This window comes from Tauraco erythrolophus, chromosome 20 (assembly GCF_009769465.1).
Source record: "Tauraco erythrolophus isolate bTauEry1 chromosome 20, bTauEry1.pri, whole genome shotgun sequence".
NCBI lineage: Eukaryota > Metazoa > Chordata > Aves > Musophagiformes > Musophagidae > Tauraco > Tauraco erythrolophus.
Window position 1 is genome coordinate 7,375,001 of NC_141484.1, and position 20,680 is coordinate 7,395,680.

General features: G+C 48.9%; 3 protein-coding genes across 3 annotated transcripts in view; 2 read left to right on the top strand and 1 right to left on the bottom strand.

Moving 5' to 3' along the window:
* The window catches only part of LOC104374273 (5-hydroxytryptamine receptor 3A), a 3,927-nt gene extending 169 nt beyond the window's left edge, over nt 1-3,758 (top strand). The window contains exons 2-9 of the mRNA XM_086624276.1: nt 62-219; nt 690-734; nt 831-940; nt 1,590-1,756; nt 2,458-2,618; nt 2,778-2,988; nt 3,221-3,340; nt 3,514-3,758. Coding sequence (XP_086480402.1) covers nt 62-219; nt 690-734; nt 831-940; nt 1,590-1,756; nt 2,458-2,618; nt 2,778-2,988; nt 3,221-3,340; nt 3,514-3,758 — 1,217 coding nt within the window. The remainder of the gene's footprint in view (nt 1-61; nt 220-689; nt 735-830; nt 941-1,589; nt 1,757-2,457; nt 2,619-2,777; nt 2,989-3,220; nt 3,341-3,513) is intronic.
* A 1,037-nt stretch (nt 3,759-4,795) lies between these two features.
* ATP5PD (ATP synthase peripheral stalk subunit d) lies at nt 4,796-7,756 on the bottom strand. The gene is made up of 6 exons (XM_086624054.1): nt 7,729-7,756; nt 7,359-7,488; nt 6,438-6,534; nt 5,539-5,610; nt 5,132-5,194; nt 4,796-5,001 (listed from the first exon to the last, which is right to left on the bottom strand). The coding sequence occupies exons 2-6, from the start codon at nt 7,478-7,480 to the stop codon at nt 4,870-4,872; spliced, it is 486 nt and encodes a 161-aa protein (XP_086480180.1). The 5' UTR covers nt 7,481-7,488; nt 7,729-7,756; the 3' UTR covers nt 4,796-4,869.
* Nucleotides 7,757-7,951: 195 nt separating this feature from the next.
* KCTD2 (potassium channel tetramerization domain containing 2) lies at nt 7,952-16,781 on the top strand. Its single transcript, XM_086623886.1, has 6 exons — nt 7,952-8,236; nt 9,588-9,696; nt 11,564-11,655; nt 12,386-12,481; nt 15,351-15,476; nt 15,580-16,781. Exons 1-6 carry the CDS (start codon nt 7,952-7,954, stop codon nt 15,607-15,609), a joined length of 738 nt encoding a protein of 245 aa, XP_086480012.1. The 3' UTR covers nt 15,610-16,781.
* The last annotated feature ends 3,899 nt before the right edge of the window (nt 16,782-20,680 follow it).

A 20,680-nucleotide genomic window follows, 5' to 3' on the forward strand; every position in this document is an offset into this window, starting at 1 on the left:
CTCTCTTTCACAGGTTGGGACCTTGTCTGATTCAAGTGGAATTTTTTTTTTTGTCTAGCAGGGGCTGCTCCAAGACACCTCTGCACCTACTACGATGTTATTGAGTACCTGAACGTTTCCTCTCACAGCAAGCTGCACGCACACATACTGCCCAAGGCAAGCTTGAAGGAACCTTTGGAAGTGACGATGGATTTTATGCTGGTGGCTATTCTCTCTGTGGTAAGGACCCAAAACTCCTGTCGAGTCTTTATAACAGAAAATTGGGCGATTGCTAGACTGGGATCTGAATCTTCTGCCAGGGCTGGGCCAGCAAGGCCACGGGGACGAGAATCACCCTCTTCCACATCTTCAGCTTTCTGCTGTTTGAAAGCATTTTGGAAGATCTGGAGTATTTTCTGCCACCTACTTCCAGGAAAAAGTTCAGAAGCTTTATAGCAGGCTCTAAAACCAACCCAGCGGAGTGCCTGAACTGAGCATGGCATTTGCAGAGCACTGGCTGTGAATGTTAACAATAATCTATCTTTTTTTTTCAAATCATCAGACCGTGTGCTCCCCCTCTTCAGCCACAGGTCCAAGATCCTTGAGCTCTCCTCCTGAGCTGAGTTTCTGCAACCAGGGGAGAGCTTCAGGGCTCTGCATTGGATGTAGCTAAGAAAATCAGCTAAATATCTTCCCTTTTGTTTCTCCAGGCCGAAAAGCTCCAGACTGTCACTTTTTACTTCGTGTTGAACCTGGTAGGTCCTTCGAGAGCATTTCTCTCCTGTGATGCCTGGCATGATGGCTGGTGCCAAGTCTGGCGCTCATTTCTCTCCTGCAACTTCTTCCCCCAGGAGTGGAAAAACACTTTTGCAACCTGGGACCCGCAGGATTTCTGTAACATCTCCAAAGTCTTTCTGCCCACGGATACATACTGGTCTCCCCACATCTTCATTTTAGAGCGGTAGGTTCCCCTTTCATTTTTATCCACTGGCTTAAGAGAAATACAATGGATGCAAACTGTTGGTGTTACAGTAGGAAACGGGATGAATTCATATCGTTAAAAGTTGTTCCCATGAGCTCTCTAACCAAGAACCTTGTAATTTCAATTAATAGCAACCACAGTTTATGCAAAGCACTTTGTGGCTCTGTAATACGCTAACACCTCCAGAAATGTCCCATCTGGGATGTAGTTAAAGCTGAGGAAGCAGCAATGTCGTGGAAGGAAAGACAAGAAAGAGGACAGAGCCCTGTGAGTCTGACAGAGGGATGGGCTGGGGGGGAAGGAGGGGGAGGCAGCTCTGCAGCACAGCAGAGAGACAGCAACGAGCCCCAGCCCCAGGTGAGGGTGGGAAGCAAAGGGGAGAGAAAGGAATTTCCTTAGGAGGTGCAGGAGGAATAAACAACGGTCATGTGCGTAAGTTCAGCTGCTACAAACCTTAGTAGCCTTTGGACTAGCTCATTTCAAGCCCAAGGTTTCCTCTCCTCACTGCTACATCCCATGGCTGGGTGACAGCACAGAGCCTCCCCGAAAAGATGCTTACAGCCCTGGCTTTTGTGGGACTGAGGAGCATTGTCGGAGCTCAGTCGCTCCCCACTTTTGTTTCCTCCAGAGTGAACGGACAAAACTCCAACTTGGATTACATGACCGTCATGCACAACGGCAGCTTCAACTCCGCGCAGCCCTTCCAGGTTACCTTAACATGCAGCTTGATGATCCTCAAGTTTCCTTTTGACACCCAGACCTGCAACTTGACCATAGCTTCATTTCTCTACCCAGGTACAGCAGCAAGCTCAGTTTTACTTGAGCTGGGCTGAATTTGCGGAAGGGGAATAGATGAGATGGACCTTGGCTAACTCCTGGGTTCTCTTAGCTGCACCACACACTTACACTGGGTTAGCAGGGTTGAGGTCATATAACACCAGGGAAAACGAGCTAAACCACTGTCATTCTGTTTTGACACGTTTCCTGGCAACATCTCTGGAAGCATCCGGACGTTCTGTGGCTATCCGTGTCCCCCCCGTATTGATCTCTACGAACCAAGTGACTAGCAGGCTTCCTGCAAACAAGGCTACTTGTTCACATAAGATTTTGAAGGACTGATCTTTAAACATACCTGAAAGCCATGGAAACGAGAGGAAATTAAGGACAGTTTCATGGCTCCAAACTGCAGACAGAGTTCCCTCCAACAGGAAGGGTTGAAAAATAAGCAGAGGTGACATGAAACCCTCCAGCTCCCATCCACAAAGGACAACTGTCGTAACTCACCAGATTTCCCCTCTGATCCATATTCCTAGAGGTCCAGCCAAGTCTTTTTGCTGGAGTCCTTTTTAATTTCTCCCTGATGGGCTAAGAGACCCCAGCCTTTTCCCCATCTGTGTACATGCTTGGTTGGGAAGGAAAGGGAGAGGAAATAACTGACCTCTAATAAATACCTAAATTCTGCAACTTCTCTCCTCCTCTCCATCTGACCCAAGCAGTAACAGACCTTGTCATCAAGACAAGACGGACACCAGCTGAGATGATGAAAAACAGCCAGAGTTACTTCCTAACTGATGGAGAATGGAAGTTCACCAACCTGAGCATCATTGAATACAGAGAAAAGATGGATGAAGAAGAATTTTCTTTGGTCACCTACATGGTATGGCAGTACTTTCGTATTATATTGCATTGATTTGCTACCAAAAAGGTAAAAAAAACCCCACAAAACAACATAGTTTTCCACATTAGGGAACAAGCATTCACCCAACACAGTAAGTCATCTCCTGCTCACCTAAGTTTTGTCCATCTTCTTCAACAGATTTCCATGGAGAGACGACCCACTCTGTATGTGTTGAACCTGATTCTCCCAACATGTGCCCTGTATGTGCTGGATATGGCTGTGTTGTTTGGACCCAGCTCTCTCGAGGAGAAAATCGATTTCCAGATTGCCATCATCCTTGGCAGCTCCATGTTAGCTGTGATTCTCAACAACATCCTCCCAACTTCCTCCAACAAACCACCTGTAATAGGTACCCATCTTTATTGAATAAAATCTGAGTTTCACACAGGTACCAGCACTAAGGAAGGTCTTTATGCACTTATGGACACGTTCGTGAACACTCAAGTCATAAACAGCTAAGCTTTATCAGTTTGCTGGAGTCAGAAATTTCTCCCCCATCAGGCAGATACAGACAGGATGGCAGATTCAAGAAAACAATGTCAATTATCACAGGTTTTCTTTGTTTTCATTTTGTTCTGCAGTGGTGTTCTTCTTAGGCACCTTCCTGCTCATGATCATGGCTGTGTTAGACACTTTCTTCCTGTTGCACCAGCAGCACAAATCCCTACGCTTAAACAAGGTTCTTGGAAGCTTCCAGCAAGGTAAAGCAACCCATAATCTCCTAAAACAAGTAGGTGGAGTTACCTGCCCTTTGCTGCAGGTTTCTTTGACCTTGGGTGGGTTCCTTGGGGCAATCAGTGCCCCGGGGAGTATCAGTGCTGGGAGTCACCCACCAACCCCATCCACACTGACATGCGCCATTTGCTCTTTGCAGACACGCAGGCCGAGCTGGCGACGAGAGCCATGAACAACCAGACCATGAAACACCTCACCAGGGAAGGCATCCAACTGCTGAACCTTCCCAAGAAGGCCCAGGGAAAAGGGCAGCCAGCCAAGCCCCACTGGCAACCGCAGGAGCGGGACCCATTTCTGCCAGTTCTGGAGAAGGTCGTTCTCTACAGTCATTTCTTCCTGTCCCTGTTTTTTTTTGCTATTGTTTCTATAAAATGGAGCAGCTAAAGACCAGCTCTGCGCAGCACTAGTTCAGTTGTTTCCTGTTGTATTCCTTCTAACCCCTACACCATCATTTTTTTTTCCTGCTTGATTAAGAGCTGCAGTTGTTTCAGCTGCCTAAATAAAATAAAAATTCAAAACCCAAACCCACACGGCATGAGATCTGCATGCTTAGTGTTTTGTACCCTATATTGTAGAACTACGTATGTTCTTAAAGCATTCTGCGGTCTAGCAAGGTATTTCAATAAAACAGTTGAGAAATTTGGGGATAATACCACCTTCATTCTGTCCATCAACAATTCTTACCACAAATGGGACCAACAGAAAAGGGAGTTAATGCCCTTCTCTTATGGAGATGCTTCTATTTTGGGGAAAGGTGTTTAAGAATTCCACCTCAGATAATTAAATAAAACAATGCAAGTCTGAGGTGTTTGTACTCCTGTTTCAGTTAAGTTTCAGTGAGATCTGCATCATTCAGAAACTCAGGACAGAGAGAATAACAGGATCACCAGGATTAAAGGGGTAATACTTTGAATATTTAAAAAAAATAACTTGGATTAAAAAAAAAAAAAGTATCTCAACACATCTACACTCCTTCAGCTCCTTTTGCAATTGGCTGCACCTAAACCATGACAACCAACCTAGAAAACCTAGACCTCTACCTGTAGAACAACTGAGGTGTATCTCCCACAGCATCGCAGGTCACTACTAAATACACTCCAGCACCCCAAGACGCTTTGTGTGGTCAACTTCTAAGCAACCGTTTGCCTGCAATGGCAGAAGAACTACATTCCCTGCACCACGTGGTTACACAGGTGAACAGACACTTTATCTGTATTACAGAAGATGCAACAGGACTCAGTTTTATCAACAGGTCTAGCTGGGATCTTGGTCCTTGCTGCAAGAACAAGCTCACAGGCAGAAAAGACAAATCCAGGAAAAGTGGGCTGTTTGCAAGTTAGTGTATTTTCCCACGTTTCTCAAAACCTTGCAACCTCATGTCTAAGATCCAGATGTCCAATATCCATGTCTAAGATGCCACAGACAGGAGGGAAAGTACTTTATTTAAAAGATCACAGAGTCTGACAGTTGTTAGACAAACTGCTTCCAGACACGTTTACAGATCAGCAATTGGCTTGTGGGGCCAGTACGGATATTTCTCCTTGTCCAGTCTAGTTTCAGGGAAGGCTTCATGTAAGTCTTCAAGTGTCATCTGTTCGAAGGGAATCATGCTTCTGAGCTTCTGAAGCTTGAAGTGGAAGCAGAGACAAACACATTACAAGTCAGTTGTCAACAAGAAAGAGCAAGAGAATAAGGAGAATAAGGTGTGTACCAGGCTGGGTTGAAGAGAATATTCACTAAGCAAAGGCCAGACTTACTTGTTGCTCATACTGGGCAATACGAGCTTTGGAAGCCTGCACATATTCAGCACTGCTCTTGGCCTGCAGGAAAGCAGAGGACATGATGAACACAGTTATGATAAAGACAGTGACCTAGAGCAAACCTGCAACCCCATGCTTTAAGGAGGCATTAAAATTAATCATCATTACACTAGGCAAGTGGACAGAATCTTGATCAAATCCCAAACAGCCAAACCCTTTCATGTGCAGAGATCCACTTGCTCAGCCAAAAGCCAAAGACACATGTGAAGACCAGAGCCATACTCTAGCTCAGGCTGCCCTGCCTGTGCAGATGCACAAACAGAACATCCCTTCCCTCCCACCCCTTCCCATCCTCACAGAAGTCAGAGACAACCCTGGCATTAGGGAACAGTTTACACACTTACAGCTTCCTGCTCCTGGGCATCAATTTTGGCGGTCTGTGTATCCACCGGCTCAGGAACCTTCAGTGCACTGAACTGTAAATCGAAAAGAGAACATTTTTTTATACAGTTTGTTTGATTGAAAGAACCCTTCACACCAAGGTTATTTCCCTTAGCGGCAGGGGAGCGTTCCCTCCTTTCTCCCTAAGAAATTCTTACCACCATGCAAGGTAACGAGCATCACTGCAGCTTGGCTGTGTCCTTCACAAGCAGCACTGCTCACCTCTGAGCTCAAAGCAGTCTATTCCGCACTGGATACCACCACCAGGACACATAATGCTACACATGTTCACCACAGGGTTGGAGCGAGCAAAGCATAGTATTGTAAGGAAGTAAGAAAATCTAATACCAAACACTTATCGTATCACAGATTTACTTCCCCCAAGACAAAGCTCCCAGATCCATCTGAGGCCAGTGGCCCTCCCAGTCTCCGGAGGCCAATTTTCATCGTGCTAGTGACGACATGTCCTTCGGCAAAAGCCTCACTCCTGCTTCTCAGTTCCTGCTTGTAAAGAGGATGGCAACCCCTGCAGGCATCTGCTAGCTTTACACGTTTCACACCTCCTTCTTCCATCCAGTGAGTTAGAGAAAGACTTTGAATGTTTGCTTTAGGAGAGGCACTACCAAAATTCACTCCAGCAGGCATAATTTATCAAGCATTCTTTCACCACTTTTCTCACCACGGAGTGCCACAAGTTTCCTCCTGAAAGATGGCACCTCTTCGAGGTCAGCAGGATGTCAAGCAGGGGCACATGCTAGCCAAAACCAACCTCCTCCACCAGTTCTGGTGTGTTATCTCAGCACCAAAGACATTCCCCATCTAAACCTCCAAAGAGTAATACCCAGCCAACAAAGAGACCGACCTTCTTCTGGAACTCATCCACCATGCCAGCTTTAGCCACAGCAGCCTTGTAGTGAGCCCAGTCGATGGTTGGGGGTTTCTCTGGCAGGGCAGCCAGCCTAAACAGACAGAGGACAGCAGTCACAACCAGTGCTAGGAGGAACCTTTAACCTTGCACTATCGTTTGCTCTCTGCCACAGTTACTTCCCCAAGCGTCAACAGAGCTTGCAAGGTTTAGTTTAAATATTCTCAAGTCTGTCATTAACGAGGAGTGATGAACCATTTCGGCAAATCTCTCTGCCCTTGAAACAGGCTTCTCTATACAGACAAGAAGAGCTCAGCCTGCAGCTCTGCTCCACTTCGAACCACCATACAGCATCTCTGGATGCAGCCCTGTAGACTGGGCAGTTTTCACAATACTGAGCTAGAGGCAACCAGCAACACTAACTGCAGTAGCCAAGGACGTCTGTATCAAGCAGTGCATGCTGAGGGATAGAATCATAGAATGGTCTGGGTTGGAAGGGACCTCAAAGATCATCTCGTTCCAACCCCCCTGCCATGGGCAGGGACACCTTCCACTACACCAGGTTGCCCAAAGCCTCATTCACCCTGGCCTTGAACACTCCCAAGGATGGGGCAGCCACAACTTCTATGTGAGAAGCTGATGTGAGAAGACTGACAAATCTATACAGCATCTGGCAGAACAACAAAGCTTGCAAAACGTTTTGAAGAGGACAAACCAAACTGATTTCACAGAACTGCTTTTTTATGCTGCAGCTACTGCTTTACTCTGGGGAGGATTAAGTAAAGATGATCTGCCAAAAAAGCCACCGGCCATCTTGAAGATGGCCTGTTTTGATGGCTGTCAGGGCGCTTCTGCAGGACCGCCGCACCGCCGCGGCTGAACAGGGCAGCTGCGGGGCTGAGCGGGGCAGGCACTCACCGGGCGGACAGCGCGTCGCTGCGGGTCTTCAGCGCGTTGAACATGGCCCGCTGGCTGGGGGGCACCCGCTCGGCAAAGGCCGCCCAGTCGATGGCCTTGATGGCAGCTCTGCGGCCCGCCATGCTTCCCGCTGCACCGGGGAGAAGCGACACCGGGCGGTTACGCTGGGGCGGGAAGAGGGACAGGGACCGGGACCGGGACCGGGACCCCGCCGCGCCCGCATCCCGCGCCCGCATCCCCCGCCCGCATCCCCCACCCCCACCCCGGGGCGGCCCGCTCTGCCCGCCCCCGGGATCCCCGAGCCCCCTCCCCGGCTCTCCAGCCGGTCCAGGACCCCCACCCCGGCCCCGCGCCGCGTCCCCACTCTCACCTTCACCGACCGCCACCGCCGGCCCCACGCGCAGGCGCGACCCGCGCCGGAAATGCCGCTGCCGCCGCCCAATCAGAGCGCGGCCCCACCGGAAATGACTGTTCTGCTCCCACCCGGTGATCGCCGCTCCTCGCCGGAAGTGCCTTGCGCGCCGGAAGCGGCGGCGGAGAGCGGCGGCGCGGCGGACGGTGATGGCGGCGCGGCGGCGCTGAGCGGCACCGCCATGGCTGAGCTGGCGGCGGCAGCGGAGGGGCCGCCGCGGGGCCGCACGCCCAGCCCGGGCCCCGGGGGGGCGCCGGGGCCGCCCAGCCCCCGCGCGGCAGCGGCGGGCTCCGGCGGGGCGCTGAGCCCGCCCGGCGCGGCCCGGCCGCCCGCCGCCTCCAAGTGGGTGCGCCTGAACGTGGGCGGCACGTACTTCGTGAGCACCCGGCAGACGCTGTGCCGGGAGCCCAAGTCCTTCCTGTGCCGCCTCTGCTGCCAGGACGGGCCCGAGCTCGGTTCCGACAAGGTGAGGCTGCGGCGGGTGCCGGTTCTACCGCGGGGCGGCGGGGCCTCGGGCCAGGCGGTGCCCGCCCCTCCGGAGCCCCCGTGGCGCCGGTGTCACCGTCCCCGCCGCTGCCGTGTGGCCCCGGCAGCCCCTGACCCCGCGGCGTGGAGGGGCCGGTCTCCGCAGCAGCCCTGCTCCCGCGGTCCCGGGGACACGCGGCATCTCCGTGTCCCTCCTGTCCCGGTACATAGCCGCATCCCCAAGAACGGGGCTCAGAATCCCCACCGGTGTCCCCCACCTCCCGCGGTGCCATGACGTCCCTCAGGGAGCAAACCAGCGCCTTCCCATAGTGCTTGTAGCAGAGAGAAAAACAGAAGGGAACTTTCCTAGAAACAGGAATTCTAGTGATACCATTTTTAAAATAATGTATTATTTAAAAAAAAATCCGCTTTGCTCTCAGAAGAGATCACAGTGCACACTCCTTACACGAGTGGGCAGTTTCAAAGTCACTGCAGCTTATCGTAAGGATTTTGCAAAGTTATTCTTGGAATTACAGGTTTTCTGTAGGATCCACTGCACGAGGTTTTGTAAAGATCTTGTGGGTAGTTCAGACTGAGAATCAGTCAGGTCTCTTGCTACTCTGTTCAGAGATTAATCGAAAGATAAATCCTGATCGAAATAGCAGACACCAGAGAAGAGGACATTTCAGGATGTGTTTTCACAGTTCTGGGTTGCTCTGGAACAGATTGAGCAGCAGGACAAATGCTGGCTTAAGGGAATTTAAGGGAGCGATATGGGAGACTTCTGGCCAGGCTTTGTCAACACTTCACAGCTGGCTCAGGAGATGCTCTTGGTTGTGGATTGTTGGTTATTTGATGACAATAGTTATTGTACTGCTAGAGACATGGCGGGTGCATTGCAATGTGCGTTTTCAGTAGAAGAAAGGAGGGAAAAAAGAGCTGCTTAAACTGTCACATGCAGTTTGCTAGAACTGGAGATCCAGTTTTCCTCCAGAGTCTCGTAGTAAAACTAGTCTGGGAAACATGTTTAGCCAGAACACAACTGCCAGCTTTTGGCTTTTATTATTGCAGTGGAGGAAAACTGCTAAGCCCTGCTTTGCTCTCCAGGTATATAAACTCTGTTTGAAGAAGTGCTTAATTTGAAACATCTGCCAGCATTATGGAGCTGCAGCATTTGTAGCTGAGTTCAGATACTGAAAAAAAAATGTTCGTTTAAGTGTGGACTCATTAGTACATCTTTCATAAGCAAATGAATTCAGGTTCTCAAAGAGAAACTGTTCAATTTGTTGTTTTCAACTGAAATGATTTTTTTTCCTGGTACCACTTAACCATCCCTGCTTCACATTCAACAGGATGAGACTGGGGCGTATCTCATCGACAGAGACCCCACGTATTTTGGTCCGATACTGAACTACCTCCGGCATGGGAAGCTCATCATAAACAAGGAGCTTGCAGAGGAAGGTAAGAGAAAAGTACCAAGGAGGATACTACTGTGAAACAGGTTTGCAGTTCGGAGAGCCTGCGTCAGCACTTGCCTGAGTGGATGGGGTTCCTGACGTGGCAATGTGTGAGGGCGTGAGCAAGCCATGTGTCGTGGTTTTAGGCTGATCCAGCAACTAAAACTCACACAGTCTCTCCTTCTCCAATAAAGTAGAGAGGAGAGAAAAAAAAAAAAACAAAAGGACTGAGGGTTGAGGCAAGAACAGAGGGAGCACCCACCAACCATGGTCCTGGGCAAAACAGGCAGCGCTTTTCTCAAAGCAAAACAGTTTATTAATGATTACTTAGAAGGACAAAGGGAAATAAAAACCGATTACTTGAGAGGACAGAAAGAAACAAAACCAGATCTTAAAACCGACACCTTCCCCCCCCCCACCTTCCTTTCCTCCCGGCTCTACCTCCTCCCCCCAGCAGCACAGGGGGCAGGGACTGGGGGAGTGCAGGTCAGTTCATTCCGTGCTGTTACTGCTGCTTCTTTCTTAAAGGAGAAGGAGTCCTTACACCCTTTTCCCCTGCTCCAATGGATCCCCTACCCACGAGGAAAAAGCCACAAATTTCTCCAACGTGAGTCCAGCCCACTGGAAACAATCCTTCCCCACAGATTGCTCCGGTGTGGGCTATACCACAGTCTCGGGTACTTAGGGAGCTGTAGCCACTCGCTCCGGCGTGGGTCGTCACGAAGACTCCAGATGCCTTTCTGCCTTGCCGTGCCCCCAACACGACCATCCTCAGGCTCAGGCATCTTCTCCCCACGGGCTGCGAGTGGGTCGCTGCTCCACCGAGGCCGTCCTGGTTGCAGGGGGGCAGCCTGCTATCTCACCATCAGCCGCAGGGGAAACTTGGCTCCGGCACACCTCCTCCCGCTCCATCCTCACTGACCTGCTGTCGATGCAGCTGTTTCTCTCAGATCTCAGTCCTCTCCAGGTGAACTCAGCCCAGTGGGCACCCTGGGAGTGGGGTGCCCCCGAGTTCCCCAGCTGGCTCCGCCGCCGCCATTCTCCGTGGGCGGCGCCGGCCCGAAGCAGGCAGCCGCCCGGCCGGGAGCCAGGGAGCGGGGGCAGTGCCCTCCTCCCTTCTCTGGTCGATCCTGGGCGAAGCACCTTTTCCGGTCCCTTTGTCCTGACTTAAATAGGGCAATTCGCAGAGGCGCCCTATTGGCTCAATCCCGAGGGGGATGGCAGTCTGATCTGGTGGCCGGAACTAAGCCTAACCCGGTTCCAAAACCGGGGAGGTCGCAGGGAGCAAAACCCCTCTCCTGCCACCAGAACCACCCCCCCCTCCACATCAAACCATGACACCATGTTTCCCAGCAGTGCTGTTAGTTAGTTCCGTTGGTTTCTCAGAAAGATGCTCATTAGCAGAATCATTAGATTCTGTGTCTTCCTGAAAGCAGAGCCCTGCAGCGTGTAGCACTCCCCCCCATTACTGTTCTGCTTGGCTCACAGGCTGCTGCTAGCAGAGCAAGAGATCCGTCAGCACGTCTCTTCTCCCTCCGCAGTGCTCTACACGCAGGCAGCTTTGGTGACTTTCCCTTAATGGGGCTGTGCAAATAAATTAAATATTGTACCACGAGGTGTCTGATAATTCGAGGGAAAGGGGAATAATCTTCCTTAAAGATCCTCTAAGTCACAAAAGAAGGTAAGAGCCAGTTGGTTGTTTTCTTCCAGCCTGGGAGCACGAGATCGGTGGCACGGTCAGCATTTGGGGATTTTCTCACAAATGGCTGGATTTGGAGTCAGGAGCAGGTGTTGTGTCATCGTAGTAGAGTCGTCTTCATTCTACTCCATCCAAAGTAACAGAATTTCTCTGCTCTCGGTTCCTTCCCTAGGGGTACTGGAAGAAGCTGAGTTTTACAACATCGCGTCCCTTGTGCGGCTGGTGAAGGAGCGGATTCGGGATAACGAGAACAGAACCTCTCAAGTAACGCACAGCAGCATTTGCGTCAGGAAGTCGGTCGCTTTCTGTAGCGCAGGAGGAGGACATGAGGCTGTAGACACTTCTAGTAGCAGTTCTGTGGTTTAGTAGTCATCTTTAATGGGAACCAGTGCTTTTAGGCAGATGGGAGGCACAGCTAGAAAGGATCCATTGTGGTTTTATAAGCACAGACCATGGAGTCATCTTGTTAGCACTGCAGGGAAAGACAATGAACAGTTAAACAAGAGGGGCCAGGAGCAAAGATGGGTAGTTACAAAGCAAAACATCTGCTTTGAGTAGTTCCAAAGCAAAACATCTGCTTTGATATGTGAAGAAGAGTTTAAACTCTTCCTTCTCTAAACCATTTTCTTCCCCTTGTATCTGTCTCTCTCTGGCAATTTTTTCCATTGCTGCTCAGCTGATATTAACACACCCGGTAGATTCAATTTCTGAAGAAAAATGTTTTCAAAAAGCAGTAAATGGCTTTGAAAGACAAAGAAGTTTTGCTTTCACTGGCCCTTTGACACATAGAAGGCTTTTAAGGGAAGCGCGCCAGCCGTATGAACCTGTTTAAGAACCAGTTGTATGGTCAGAAGGATGAAACCTCAGAAAGGCTGTGGGGCTTGGACTTCCTCAAATAACAAGATGACAGAGCAGGAGAGGATTTTAATTTCCTAGCTTGATACTAGTGTAACAATTACTAAACTCACATGTATTTTTATTCTGCATGTTTTAGGGACCTGTGAAGCATGTGTACAGAGTCCTGCAGTGCCAAGAGGAGGAGCTCACACAGATGGTGTCCACTATGTCCGATGGGTGGAAATTCGAACAGGTACCGTTACCAAAGAGCCTTTGAAAGCTGCATGTGGAATAAGCAGAGCTTGCTATTGAATTGCATTTCACACTGCTTTTCTCTGCTGAATAAGCAGCCGGAACTGAGCAGCAGTTCACGTCTGTAGAATAACTGACAGGGAAAGGCAAAATTCACTCAAACTGCAAGAGAGATTTCATTTTCTCTCAGGACTTCTTGTACCCTTATCAAATCCCAGAGCAATACTTCCATTCTCCTGCATTTTGTCACATATACCAGGCCCCAGTACAACACTTTTATCCAGGAAAATTAATAGAGCCATGAAAAACACACAGCATGACTTTTCTGGAAGCTCGAAGCCACGACTCCTGCGTTTGCCAAAGAGGTGCTGAGTGATATGAGAAGTGTACTTCCTGCAGATGCCTTTGTAATGCAGCCAGTTTCAGGGCTAGGTGTCACTGAAGTCGCATATGGCATTAGTTCCAGATTTGGTTTCTGGAATCAAGTACAGTCCTCTTATTTAGGAGGACTGAGAACTGGAAACCAGCTGGCATGCGTGTTAATGCTGTATTTGCAGAATAGGCTCTGTGGATTACAGCTCTGCTGTCTTCCCAGTTAGTCCGGCTTCAGTACAACTGGATGTTGTGGCAAATGTGCTGACATGAAGTGAGGCACAGGATTAAACAACAGCACTTTGCGTCACTTGTTCATATATATATCTGTTCTGTAATGCCTGAAAACTCCTGTTGCGTAGTGGGAGGCAGCCAAAATCTCCTGCTCCTGTAAGCTGGCAGTGAAATCTTGTGACCAAGAGCCACTAGCGGCTTTATGGAAGTGCAGTTCTCCAACTGGTTTTCTCCCAGGTTTTGCTGTCCAGAAATTTACTTAACAGATGTTGCCTTTCGTACACACTCCCAAAATGGAAAGGCTTTGGGCAGTGCCCTGCACAGGAGTCTGCACCCTTACCTCTTTCTTAGTCTTGCTTTTCAAATCTATATCAGTAAGGTCAAGATACTGGTTACAAGTAAATGCTATCATGTTCCCTTCCTGTTCCCTCCCTCTGCCATCCACAACCTTTGCACAAACCACTGAAATCCCCGCCAGCTTCCTTCTTCCTGCAAGCACTGGGAAGGCTTCCTGCACACCCCACTCCAGCATGCTCCCACCATCAGGATCTGTTCTTGCCCCCACCTGGTACTTGCATTCAGCTCAAACACCCCCGAGGGTAGCAAGCCTGAACAGGACAGACAGATACGATGCTTTAGTCATGGCTAGACCTCACACAGCAGTACAGTCTTTCTCCAGCTATGAGACGGTCCAGAGCAGGAGCATGGCAGTGGTGCAGCACAGGATATGTCCCATGCTGCAACGGGCCCTCCTGGGAGGAACATCGTAGCTGCAGCCTATTGCCAAGGTCTTTCCCCAGATATGCAGCCAGGTGTGGCTTCTGCCGTCCCCCAAATCACACCACCTGGCATGCTGAGACACGTTAGGAAAGATGGTAACAGAATCTGCCTATTGAGAACAGAGGCTATTGCTAAATCTTAGCCTGGATGCCAGTGATTGAACAGAGCAGATGCTCCCTTCATGGGCTCTTCAGATTTAGTCACACCATAACATCAAAAAGATTGGTTCAGAAACCTGCAGCAAAGCCAGAAGTAGTAAAAGCTGTTGCAGCCTTGGGTTCTCAGAGGAACACGTGGCCTGTTGGGTTCTCTGCCCTGTACTATTCAGTCCTGCTTAAATTAAGGATGGAGTAGAAACTTGCTATTTTAATCAGAAATCCATTCTCCTGTCCACCTGCAGTTCAGTAGTCTGGAAAAATCGCTATCTTTATCAAAATATGCTTTTGTGTTTGTTGAGTAAACAGTGGTGTGTGATGTTGAAATATCCAAGAGCTTAAACAGTCAAGACAGGAAGCAGGGAAGCGAAAGAAAAAATTATATCTTTTTTTATCCTGTGTCTCTCTTTTGCCCTCAGCACAAACATCAAAACCTGTTTGACACAGCACTGGAGGCCAGTCAGTGCCACAGTCCCCAAGTCTTCCTGCAGCTGCACCGAAACCATATAGATAGGCATCTGCCCAGGAAGGCTGTTGGCTGCATGTGTCTCATAAATGTGGAGTTCTCTCCTCTAAAATCCATTAAGACTTGGAAGTTAGGGTGCACGCTGCATATTAAAGTTTCCTAGATATACACAGTTGATAAAATTCATGTTGCTTTCTTCAGATTGCTTACATTTATTATCTGGAAAGCAGAACAGTTGTAAATGATAAATTAGCTCTGCACTCCAGGATGTCCTTTTAATGTAATAATGATAAATGAGACAGATGGGAGTTCTTGGATCAAGTCCAGACCCCTCATCACAACAGTAATAGAATATAATCCCATTTATACAGATATCAAACTCCATCTTGACAGCATCTACATAAAGAGTGGTGTCAGTTTGCCACATGGCCTCTAGTTAAGCTGACGTCTGTCTGTGGTAAAGAATTGTCTTTCCAGTTTTCACACATTAGAGTCACCAGGCAAGTTGAGAGCCCAGTTTGGCATAGCCTGGACCAGGAAGTCTGCATTCCCTGCCTTGTATCTGAATCAGCTGGATGTTACATCCTGCAAAATCTGACATCTTTTCCCATTTTCTGCCCTCAATAATTGGAAAACGTTGGGTTGTGTTCAGCGTTACAGCTTCAGGCTGGAATTTCTTCCTGTGGCTCCAGGTGGCACTAGAAGCCTCTGGAGCTCGGCTGTGTCCTGCCTTGCACACACGGGAAAGCCCTTCAGGTCCAGAACAGGTCTCACTGGGCAGCCGTGCCTCACAAAGCAGTTGTAGGCATAAAGCACAAGTCAAGACTTACTGATAGTTACCTTGACTGTCTCCTGTTGCACAGCTGATCAGCATCGGATCTTCCTATAACTATGGAAACGAAGACCAGGCAGAATTCCTCTGCGTCGTGTCCAGGGAGCTCAACAATTCTACCAACGGCATTGTCAAGGAGCCCAGCGAGAAGGCAAAGGTTAGTCCACCTGTCCTTTCTCTGCAAAGGACAAGGACTCTGAACACAAACTTTTGCATCTAAACTTGTCCAAGGTGTTTATAGAAGCTCCCTTTCCTTTCAGATTCTTCAGGAGCGAGGATCCCGGATGTAATTCAAGCGTCCACTCTGTTAAAACTCCCAGATGTCCAAAGGGCAGCCTAGCTGGGCAGAGCATCTCTCCGCAGCGCAACCTTGCCCTTGTACAGTAACCAAGCTAATGCAAAGCAAAGCCGAGCCTGTCCTGCCAGCGGCGAATAATTCTGGTCATAACCAAAGGCTTCCCTCTTGCCCTGGAGACCAAGGAAGGAAAAGACTCTTCCAGTTGCATAGTCCTTTCCACAAGTATTTGTTTTATTTTCTTGGCCAGCACTGTATTGAATTTTTCCAACAATAGCTGGGCCGGATTCCCAGTCGGAGCCTTTGTGAGGGTTGCTCAGGTCCACAGGCCCTTGTAGTCAGTCCCACCTTTCACAGGCTGGTGTAGGTGGGAAGATCTGTATTTGAGCTGTGCCATTTCTTGCGCCCAGGTCTGCCACCAGAAAAACGCAGGGGCCTTGCAATGCTCCCCCTAAATCAGAACAGGGCTTTAAAAGGAGGAACAAAATAGCCACTCGTTAAAAAAGACCCACACAAAGTTTTTCTATTCTTGCTTTGTATTTGTTCCTTGTTCAGTTCCTAAGAGCTGAGTTTAGGTACTAAGGGGAGAGGAGTTGTGTGTACATCTGACGCAGGCCTCGCTGTTAGCGCCATTACATACGGGCTCCTGGCATTTTCCAAAGCCTGTTACTTTGCGTGTGTAAGCAAAGAGACCTGTGTTCACCCAGAACAGCAACAGGGTGATAGTTCTGTCCTTTATGCTTCTCTGCTGAAGAAAAGTGGTGACATCTTCCCCTCCAGTACCCTGCCACGGCCATATCTTAGCCTGGTGCAGAATCACAAGGTTAGGGACTTGCTGCCAAGTTCAGCTTTGCCTTGTTTGTCTCCAGCAGCGTGGGCTCTCTGTCTCCTTCCTTCTCACCAAGGGAGGACTTCAGGCAGAATTTCTTTTGTACTGTAGCAAGCAGGTAGGTTTGTTTTAACCCATGAGATCCTTTGCAGAGGAGATCCCCTATTTACTAGTGCAGTGACATATCTGCAGCCCCCTCATGTCCCCACCTTTAAGAGATCACCTCAAATTACAGAGGGGCATCACAGAGTTGGGGTGGGGGGTTTTGGTGAAAAGTTGCCAAACTGGTGTAATGTTTCTTGTCCAAAGTGATGTGTTGACTTCTGTGACTTTTTTTTTTTTTTGGAATGCCTTGGATGGATGGATGTGCAAAATGTTCGTTTGTGCCTCTCGAATTCTAATCTTAGCCAAACCGCAGTCACTGGTTCCCCTCTGTTAATCTGTGCCATCCCTAAACAAGGGCATGTCCCTGCTAGTCTGGTAAATGGAATTTCTTAGGAATTTGCTGCATGTTTTTCCCTTTTCATCCGTTCTTTGTAGCCCAAGTGTCCAGGCACTTGGGTCTTTTTGCGTCAAGTCCCAAACTGACATTAAATGCAAAGCTTCAGAGATGCTGGAATTCAGAGACATTGACAAACTCAGAGCAGATGTTTCTCAATAAGGTATCAGAAAATTCCTCACCTAAACTGAGGAGTTGGGCTCCTTTCTGAAGGAATTCAGCTGCCCATGCTCTCCTTAAAGTTTTGAGATAGAATTAGGCAGGTTTCCCATCTTACCACTTGTTGCTGACAGGGCCTTGCAGTAGCAGAGTGTTACCAACAGTCCATGAACCAGTTCAGCAGCCAAGACACCAAGTGACACCGCTGCACTCTGCCTCTTCACTCCTGTACGTACTCTTGCCTGTCCTCTCCCGTCCTGCTTTGCCAACGTACCTCCTCTGGTGGAGGCTTTGCCTCATTCTCAAGAACGACTGGTTAATTATCTGTGCTAGTTTAATCCTGGTAACAACAGACTGTGCCAAATGTCTTTGAATTCAGGTTGTGTCAGTTACAGGCTGTTGAAACGCAGCCAGCTTGCCATCACGCTGAAGAACCCAGCTCTTCTTCCCTCCATCTTCCCTGTTTATAATGTGGTGAGATGGTTTTGGTGTGATTAGACCGTACGCCTTGGCTGGGCCTAAACAACACTGTGATGTGTATAGATATCTCTCCTCTGTCGGTATCTTGTAGCCTCAGTCATTGTCCATCTGTGCTCACAGCTAAGAAACCGACTCAGCATGTTCTCAAGTTAGCAGCCTAAAGAGCCCTTTACTACTCTCATCTGTCTTCTTTCCCTTCCTCAGAGGAGGGAGTTTCTGGGAACTGGTCAAGAAATACCAAACAAAAGGCAACAGGAACTGGTCGAGTCGCACGTCACATCAATGCCAGCTGAGCACCTTGCTGTTCCAACACCACCAGTTGCAAAGGGAGACTTTGTGTCCAGTACAGCTCAAGTAGATAAAAAAAGATACCTTGTTGCTTTTTGTATCACCAAAAATGCCATAGGTAGTGACGCCCACCAGAGGATTTCCTGATGCAAGAGTGATGTCATCACTCTTCCCCCAAGCCACAGGCACCCTAAAAATTGCCATTACCAGTTGAGTGGTACAGCTATAAAGAGCTCACATGCACAGGAAGGACTATCAAACTTGCATCTTGGTTTCCCCTTCTGCACTGCTCTCTGCAGCAGGGACATGCCAGGGGATTGAAGACTCTTTGGGTTCAGTTGCAGGGTCTTTAAGTTCAACAGAAAAAGTTTATGGTACAAAACCAATCATTGGTACTGGACACTCGAGTTCCTGGGTGATATTTAGGCCCAGGCATGAAGTCCATCCAGAGCAGGTACATTCCCAGTGGAGGATTTCTCCTTTCCTGACTGTGCTAGATCACCTTTACCTTGAGACCAAGGGCTGGTCTCAGCATTATGCACCAGTTGCATCCCTTCTGTGCGCAAGACAGGGCTTTTCCTTCTGTTGCCTTTCACTCAGTCACAACTATATCAAAACTAGCCCTGAATTAGGATGAAGTTTGTCCCATTCACTGTAAAAAAGGTAGCGTGTTGTGGTGAGTAAGGTAGGTGAGCAGAGGTCGATCTACTGGATATCCAAGAGCGCTTGTGCCTCTTGGGAAGGTTCACTTCACAGCATTAATCCTGGGAATGGAGAGTACGACACTTTGGTTTTTTTTAAACTTTCCCAGTGGCCTAAATTGTTCCATTATGGCAAGACTGGAAGTAACTTCTTAAAGTGTCTTTGTTTCTGCACATTTTTAACAATGGATTTTTCTCAGGGTGACTGAGTGGGCTGAGGCAAAGGGGGCATGGTTGGCTGCAGGGCGGTGGGACGGAGCAGCTCCCCAGTCCTGCAGCTGGGCCCTGGGCTCCTCCCTCGGGTCTGCCCGCAGACCCAGAGGTTTTGTACAGTTTGTCACGTGTCAGTGCCCTTTGCTACTGTTTCTCTTTGTTTATTAAATGTGTTTGAATAACAATTGAGATGCTGTGATTAATTTTTTTTTTCAATAAAGATTCTGAAATGGGTTTGAAAAGTTTGAACAGCCATCTGCAGCCTGCTGCTTTCTCTGCATCCATTTGCCACTTTACTACACAAATACTGCATTATGGGGAAAGAAATGTGAAAATTTGGTACCTGCTTCTGGCCCCAATTCATTCATAACTATATTCTCCTCTTGGCAAATAATTATTAGATCTTTGAGTCCTTCTTGATTACTTTCAGAGAAAAAGGCAAACTGAAGCACATTTCTGATTTTTCTTCTATACAAACAAATTTAGACCTTTACATTTATCTTTACTGTTTCCACTGACAACCACAAGCAAGTAGAACATTAATACAAGCATTAAACGTGAGCAGCTGAGAAAGGAAGGGATTTTTTTGTCAACTTTCATTTGCTCAACCCCTCCTTGATTCTAGACCAGCACACATGGCAGAGGTCTGACCATTTCAGACAGCTTTGCCCCTTCCTCTCCTACAAAAGGCCCACACTGATCAGCTGCAGAAGCCTGCAAACAGCTCTCCACTTGGCACGCAAGCCCAAAGATACAAGGTTCTTGCCATCACCAAGACAAACAGAATGAACGTAATAGAAATAAGCAGAGTTTCTTAAAGCTCACATCCCCTTTTGTTCTGAGCCTGGAACTGACTGCTGGGTGGGAGGCTGCTCTGGCCATGTGGCATTAGCCCAGAAACCCAGGAGGATGTTTTAAATAGTTACTCTGTCACCTCCACCCCGAAAGCTGCCAGCCTTTCCCGGGTTTGCGTCTTTAGCGAGACCAGTGGATTAGCTGAGATGTAGGTTCTTTCCCGTTTACAGAACATTGCAACTCAGAAACGCTTGAAACGCAGACGTACCAACAGAGGGACAAGCAGGGGGCATGCGGAGAGGCAACCTCAAGCTTTGGTGATGCTGAAAGGTGGATAACATTGACAATTCAGGCCTGAGACGGGGGAAAGGAGGACAAGCAAAGACATTTTTGAAGAATGGGAAAATTTGGATTAATTTAGTCTGACTACAAGCGGCTGCTGACCACTGCTGCTGCTCTGAAGGCTGTCCCGCAGGCACGCTGTGGGACCCCATCCCTACCATGACAGGAGCCTCAAAGCAATGGAGCAAGAGAGGGTTGGCACATCCCCAAGCCAGGCTTTAACACTAACACGGCAGAAGAAGAGGAGACTCTTCCCCCAATGGGGCCACACTGAGGGAGCTCTTGGGCATGGAGCCACACTGCGGGAGCTCATGGGCATGGGGGTTGGGGGCAGAAACCATGGCTGAGCCAAGTGACCACGTAGCACGGGTCGATTTAAGACGGTACTTTTAAAATCTCCGTGACCCATCCCCATATCTCCATGCCAGACCTGACTGCAGGTCTGGACTGCCAGTGAACTTGCCCAAAGCAAAGCCATGCTCGAGCGCCGGCAGCGTCTTGGGCAGAGACAGAAACTGCCAGGCTGGCACTGCTGACACCACATGCGAATTCATTCACGTTCACAAGGTAGGACTTGTCAGCAGAAATTCAAATTACAGCCGGCATTTCAGGCCTGCAGCCATAACCTCCCTGCTCCCCCACCTTAGGGCTGTCCTATAAGGCCACGTAGGCTGGAAAAGCCTTTGTGCGGGACCTTGAACCAGCTCCAGGTCTGCCAGGCAAGCGGTTCCTCTCCCACAACACTACATCGCCGTGCAGA